Below are 7,602 nucleotides of genomic sequence, written 5' to 3'. Positions count from 1 at the left end.
GTTCTGACGTTTAGCTGAAATTATAATTAATCTATAATTTGTTAAATTGACATAAATACTCCACTCAGGCTTTAGAGTATAAAAGACCACGTGTGGTTCCTGAATTATTTTTGTGGATCCCCTTCCCTCCACCCCTGCATATATTCCGCACACTGAACTTAACAAAGATTTTCTGATAGTTTCCGACCATCATGATTAGACCTGAATGCATCACAAGACGTGTACTCTTTACTAGCATCATCTGCACTTCCTGCTTACGTCCAAGCGCACAACGTCGGAAAGAAAACAAGATGCGGTAGTTGAACTTCACTGAAGAGTTGTGACCAATGACAGCTTTATTAACGTGTCACTAAATGCAATTTCTGTGGAGCCAAGGCGTGTGGCAGTAATAGAAACTGAAACATGCAGTTCTCTCCCACCAACGGAGATTTCACGTTCGTGTCTTCGACCGAGGCTGAAGGTAGGCTATCGCTAGCAGAGCTACGCAGCTAGCAGGCCTGAAAAGAGCTAGCCTCGTACCTGCTCACGTCGTTTATTTTCGTTGTCACGAGTTAGATTAGATACCCAGGTGTAGATCAATCCACACTAAGAAATAGCACTTTGCTGTGGGCTGACTCTGCATTTCTGAGTAATTGGTACACAGTAATTCACAGGTAGACAGTCTGTCATTTAGCTTTGCTAAATAACTTCAGCACTGATACGTGGCTGGTGGAGAACGTAGCTGCCGAGTACCAAGTTTACTGGCTAAACCAGAAATTAAATGTTACTACTTAAATTGTGATGGCGTAAGTGACTCTGAGTCTCTCCTGGGTGAGGGTCTGGTTGCTGCTGTTATGATGCGGAGGGCTTTGTTTCCACGTCACGGGAAAAGTCACTGCTTGTCAATACAGACTTGCTATAAGTGGTCACTTTTATCTGGGATGAAACATTTCACTCTCATCCAAATTCATCCGTCCACAGTGGTTCTGTGAATGGGTCACATGTTATGGCTTTCATAGTCACTATATGTCATCCGGGTTGAACACACATACGTGATTTTGGATCAGTGATTTAGGCCGCAATACCTTTTTGGATAAAAAGTAACACAGTACGTTACTTTATTACTTTTAAACATGCCAGGCGAGTGCGCTCTGGCAGCACGCTGGAATACCTTCCTTATGAAAAAAAAAAGATTTAACCTTTGCCTGCATCGGTCTCACTCTTTATGTTTAGAGTGGAGCTGCCACTAATGTTTACTTTGACATCCTAATTTTAATTGGGACGATTATTGGTCAGCTTGGTGAGGCTGCATTGAGAGTAAGAACTGGTTATAGTGGTGGACTTAAAGCTGTTTTGTCATACATCTTGCAGTGTGTATTTCTGGAGCCATGTCAGTCTAAAAGCACACATTACACAATGTAAACAAATATGTCATCCTCAGAACTCAGCGGCACCATCAGCACTCCAGATGTTAAACTGAATATAGGCAGTGACAGTGGGAAGGACCCGTATGCCACCACCTTCCTGAGACAACGAGGCTACGGCTGGCTGCTGGAGGTGGAGGAAGAGGACAATGAAGAGAGCAAACCTCTTCTGTAAGTGCATGGTGGTTTTATTTTGTAGGAACAGCCTTAGTGCTTTAAGTGTGTTGTATTATGACTCACATCAACTTGGCTAATCTTTACAATAAACTTAAATAGTGGGTTATCTTTCCCCCCCAAAAAAAATGTCATCCAAGTCTGCACTGTGTAGACTTCTTTTAGATAACTGGGAGTACTTGTAGTGAAATGTTTCTGCTTTTTTATAATTGTACTGAGATGTTGAAACTGTAGGATTACTTACGGGGAACTTATTCTCTACCCGAACCCAGAGCAGTGTGACGGAGACGTTCCTTCTCTATGGAATAACACAGACATCAGAGTACACAATACAAGTATGCACTATTGGAACAAGATGTATATCAGAGGAATAAAACAATAGATCCCCTTTAAGGTGAAGGGCTGGACAGTTGTATTATTCCACTGCTTCTGAACAGTTCAGTTCACTTTGTGCTGCTTGCTCAAAACACATGCACATCTGTAGATCCTGTTTTTGTGATCTTTACCATTGAAACTGACTGGGTTAGACTTGACTTTAACACCAGTGATGATCATGTCATCTTGTTGTGCTTTTTTTTGAACAGGGAGGAGCTGGACATTGATATAAAGGACATCTATTACAAGATTCGATGTGTGCTGATGCCAATGCCATCACTGGGTTACAACCGGCAGGTGGTTAGAGACAACCCAGACTTCTGGGGCCCTCTGGCTGTGGTGCTGCTCTTCTCCATGATCTCCATCTATGGACAGTTCAGGGTGAGGAGGACACAAGAAACACAGCTGTGTCGTTTCATTCAAACATGTTCAAACTACAGCAAGACCATCATCATCTGTCCTGCCTGGATGGCATTTGAAACCAATGTTTGTGGGTTAAACAGGAGTTGAAGTAGTGCTCATTGTGTTACTGCTTTTCTTTCATGTAGCTTCATACTGAATCCAGAAAAGAACTAAAGCCCAAAATAGCATTGGCCGTGTCAAACAGCTCCAGTGCACTGGGCTGCACAGCACTTTGAGATCTGTGTGGATTGGCTGTGGGTTCCAGTCTCTGCTGGAGCCAGACAAAACGAATATTTTGCCTCCAGTAACTCAAAACCTTTACTTGTAATTAGGGCTCGGCGATATGGCCCAAAATCCACATTGCTGTAACGATATATATCACCATATATTCTTTTCTTCTGTATATATGTCTGAACTGAACAGTATAGAATGCCATTTAAGCATATTTATTGTGCAAAACTTTTTTTTTTAAATGTTTAAATTGCAAAACTTTTCAAATAACTTTTAAGATCTTTTTCCAAATACCAATACACAAAATTCTAAATTGTTTAAAATAAAGTGGAAAATGTGCCTTTGGAACAGGCTTGGAAAAGATCGGTCTGCTGGTGTTAGGGCCACTTGACTGACTGGGCGTTTGTGGAGGGCACAGTTTTTGGCTTTCCTTTTAAACTTTTTGGTATGCAGACTTGGTATTCCATCTCTTTGCTATCAATGTCCCCGGCATAATTTGCTGTTTTTCTGCTCAATATCTGACCGCTTAAACCCAAACCAGGTCCAAATGCGTCGCACCGGTCTTCTTTATGAGCACCGGTCGACCGTGGTTCAGGGGGTTGGGAAGCTCATCTTGTAACCGGAAGGCTGCCGGTTCAATCCCCAGCTCTGTCTGTCTTGGTCATTGTGTCCTTGGGCAAGACACTTTACCCTACTGGTGATGGCCAGAGGGGCTGCCCCAGCTACAACTGTGGTTTGCCTCCACCAGTGTGTGAATGTGACAGTGAATGAATAGTGGAATTGTAAAGCACTATATAAATGCAATCCCCACGTGTAAGCTCCGTGCTTGCAGCCACTGCGATGCTTTCAATCAAAACAGGTGCAGCTTGATGACATCATCAACACGCGGTAGAGCTGTATAGTCAAAATCTCTGCCGTTGGCCAAATTCATATCATTTCTACCATATAACGTTTCTACCGCCCAGACTTGTAATAGCTAGGATTACTTCCTGAACAACAAGTAGGTCCAATCCTATGGTGAGCAGTGGAAGCAGTGAGTCTGTGAAAATGAAGACGGATTGCACAGGTCTGCAAAACGTATTTATATATTTTTTCAGCTGCGTGGGATATTTTAGATAAATTTGATGTTGCTGAATCCAAACATGATCTCCCTCCATCACGAACAGTTTTTTTGCAAAACACAAAGAGTTTACATTAAAAAAGCACAACAGCGATGAAACAAATCAATATTTTGTTACAATTAACTATGCATCATTTTTCTTATGATTGAACGAAGAAACAAAAAACGATTCGTTCATGATAGATTTAACACTACACGTTTACTCTTTTTGTCTGTGAAAGCTTCTCTTTGATGCTACCAACACGCTTCCCTTTCCTCCCATTTTCTGTTTGTATTTCTCTGGAGTCTCGCTCTTAGAAATATTACATTAATGTAAGAAATCATTATGGGATATGGTTTTTAACTCAGATTTCAGTTTAAAAATTCTACGCTGAGTTAAACTAAAAACATGAGTTTTGCAAGAAAACGCGACGAGAAGGAATTTTAAAAATATTTTTCCCGGTTTCAGCGCGTACAAATCTATAAGAAACACTCGTATGCAGTTTTTTGGTTGCAGACCTGTGTTACGTTTCATTGTTGAATGAATTTCCCCAGTGGAAGAGGACTGTGATGATCGGCTGCTTTGTTTCTCTGTTTGCTGAATTCGGTTAGGCCTATTACCTGGTTTTGTTTGGTAAGGTGAAATATGTCAGGTACACACCAACTCAGGGTCATTGTTTGTACCTCTTTCCACCAGCAGAGTACAGAGTTGCTTGAGTGAGAGAAGATCTTGTAACTTATTACAAAGATAAAAGTTTGCATTGAAGATGAGTTGATTTTAGTTTGTATATGCTGTTGGTTATAGTTCTTACAGAGAAATTCAAAACCAGCATTAAAATAAAATCACTTTGTTTTTCTGTTATTTAGTCCCATCTGGCTTCTTGACAGATATCTGATGGAAAACACGGCATTTTGTTTGTGCCAAGTGACATTTGGAAACGACGGATTGAAAATGTGTCCAGTGGAAACTTGAGTACATTGTGCTAATTAATTGGATTAAATACAACCTTTCCTTTGAACCAACCACGTCCTTATGTGTAGACCAACAAATGCAGCTTCAGTAGACAGTACTTTGCATCCTCTACATTATATGCATCTGCGTCAGACATATATATAATCTACTAGCTGGATCCTCAAAGTTGGTTAGAAGAATGTCATGTCTTAAACTCACTGTGGCATAATTCAGTGTCAACACCAACCTGTTCTTTGCATTCACAGGTTGTGTCTTGGATCATCACCATCTGGATATTTGGATCACTAACCATCTTCCTGCTGGCTCGTGTTCTTGGTGGGGAGGTAAATCCAGCTGACACCTGCAGCACTTGAAGTTAACTCTAACTTGTACATACAGAGGATAAGAAATGCTTTTGTTCTCCTGAGCAGGTTTCATACGGTCAGGTCCTTGGAGTGATTGGGTATTCCCTTCTTCCTCTCATCGTCATAGCCCCTCTGCTCTTAGTGATTGGAGGCTTCGAGGTGGTTTCTACACTAGTCAAAGTGAGTCACTTTAATAAACAAGTGTCTTATGTTTTCATGTTGTTAAAAAGCTCAATGTTACAACCTGGTTCATAGGCTACAGCAAAATGAAAGATATAAATAAAAAACATGATTATGACAGCAAATCGGTAGTGCTATGCATGTATGGGTATTTTGTAAAGATTGTAGGAAGCAGAGACGGCTCAAACACGTGCTGAGCTGGTCTAGTCTAGTAAGCTGGTGTTCAAATCATTGTAGAGAGTAAGTGAGAGGGCCTGCTCCGAAAAGGAGGCTGGACTGCTGTAGTCAAAGGCTACATCTACACTGATCCGGATAAATTCGAAAACACTCTGCGTCCACACTATCATTTTCAATCGTTTCCGAGAGTTCGTCCACACTGAAAACACTTTCCTTCCTGTGGTGCGCATGCGTGAAACATAGGACGACCTGCGTCATTTCCTTCTGCCATTTATTTTCCGGCTCTTTGAAGCGTCGCGGCAAAATGTTGAGGAAAAGCACCGAGTTGTTCAAATGGACTGACGATGAGGTGGAGTTGTTGCTGCGAGTAACACGAGAGTACAAAGTTGCTTCTGGAGCATGTACAAACTGATATTAGAATCAGAATTAATCTTCAATAGGGCTGCTGTGTAATCCGTCCGCCATCTTAGTTGAATTGGTCACATGACTGCATCACATGACTAAAATGCGTCAGAGTTTTCGAGAGCCTCCGATTTTGCAGTCCACACTGGACTTTTCAATTGTATCCGCTTTGGAGAGCGTTTTCAAAACGCTGCGTTTTCCCTGACCAAAAACGCCGTCTCAGTGTGGACGAAACAAGTCCAAAAACATGTTGGTGTGAACATGGAGACAGAGCTTCATAAACGTGACAGACACTGATGCGCCTATGACAGTTTCCTCATTTCTCCTCACGAGAAGCGGATAGAAATGTATGAATAAAAAAATAGAGCGCCTTGTTATTTCTGATGGTTTGAGTCCTCCATAGTCCCTGGTTCCAAATTCACTCCTTTACTCTAAAGGAAAATATACGCTGCTTGGTTCAGCATGCATTCATGCAGTATGCAAGCAAAGTCAGGGACACAAACTTGCCTGAGAAGTTTACGTCAACAAGCAGTGACTTCAGGGCTCGCAAAATCGCTAGCCCGACGTCCCGGAGCTAGCGATATCTCCGGTCGGGCGACCAAAATCTATCTCAGCCCCGCCCGTTGGGCTATATGATAACCCGACGGGCGGGGCTGAGATAGATTTTGGTCGCCCGACCGGAGATATCGCTAGCTCTGGGACGTCGGGCTAGCGATTTTGCGAGCCCTGGACTTGAAAATTCTATCATGTCAGAGCAGGATGGCATTAGAACCATCAGGTAATTAGAGCATTGCTGTAATTGTGCACTCCAGTCAGTATGTTCTTGACAAGCTTGTCTTCTAATGAGTCTATCATAACCCACAGCATAATAGAAAATTGTTAATAATTGTAGCTTTTAGATAAGCAATGAAGTTCTTTCACCCTGTGGCTGTTTGCTCTTAATGTTGAATGAATGTCTTCTCATCTTTCAGCTTTTTGGAGTTTTCTGGGCTGCATACAGTGCTGCTTCACTGCTTGTCGGAGATGAATTTAAAACAAAGAAGCCCCTTCTCATATATCCCATTTTCCTACTGTACATCTACTTCCTGTCACTATATACTGGAGTGTGATTGGATGACCTGGAGCTGTGGACCTTTTCATGGACAGTTACCCTGGAGCATGGGTGGGGGGAAAAAACAAAAAAACCTACAAAACCAGGATTTTTTTAAAACTCTGTTATTCTAGATGTTGGGGAAGTTGGGAATATATACTAATGTATATAGTTTTTCCCTTGTGTCTTTGGTCAATAAAGTGCATATGCTTTTGCTGCTTAAACTTTGGTATGCAGACTTATCAATCACCAGTGCAATACAGATTCCAGAGCCCTGCGCAAACCTGTAGTTCTTGAGTCTAGAAATAAGTCCAGGCCTGGATATTAATGTCATATTTTTAAAAATCCTAATCACACTGAGGAATATGGTGCCAAATATTTATGTATGTTTGTGCTGATCCTTATTGTTGTGCACTGTAGCTTTCTACCAGAAATGTTCATTTATGCTTTTCCCTTTTTACAGACATGTTAATTTATAGATTTCAGCAGTGGAAGCAGGTGGAATGGGTCAATCAGAAGGATATAAACCATTGTCTACTAAATGTGGTGCCTTGTTCTCTAAACCCTGAGTCTTTTTTATACAGGACTATACTCGTTTGATCAATAATACAGTAAATTTGTAGAGTAATTTGTCTCTAAACCATCTGGTGTCTCATGACTCATCACTGCTTTACAGTAAACCCAACTTTGTCACACTTAACAGTCCTGTAATCTATACTGCAGCACTAGATTTGCCTACAAATTTTACAATC

At 41.4% G+C, this 7,602-nt stretch overlaps 1 protein-coding gene across 1 annotated transcript; it reads left to right on the top strand.

Moving 5' to 3' along the window:
• Window positions 1-235: 235 nt before the first annotated feature.
• yipf4 (Yip1 domain family, member 4) lies at window positions 236-7,396 on the top strand. Its single transcript, XM_084948726.1, has 6 exons — window positions 236-460; window positions 1,421-1,574; window positions 2,162-2,333; window positions 4,903-4,980; window positions 5,068-5,181; window positions 6,732-7,396. The coding sequence occupies exons 1-6, from the start codon at window positions 403-405 to the stop codon at window positions 6,867-6,869; spliced, it is 714 nt and encodes a 237-aa protein (XP_084804852.1). The 5' UTR covers window positions 236-402; the 3' UTR covers window positions 6,870-7,396.
• The last annotated feature ends 206 nt before the right edge of the window (window positions 7,397-7,602 follow it).

Source organism: Perissodus microlepis, chromosome 13 (genome assembly GCF_051167445.1).
Source record: "Perissodus microlepis isolate ML-2025 ecotype Zambia chromosome 13, ASM5116744v1, whole genome shotgun sequence".
Taxonomy (NCBI): domain Eukaryota; kingdom Metazoa; phylum Chordata; class Actinopteri; order Cichliformes; family Cichlidae; genus Perissodus; species Perissodus microlepis.
This window is presented reverse-complemented; position numbering and strand designations above follow the sequence as displayed.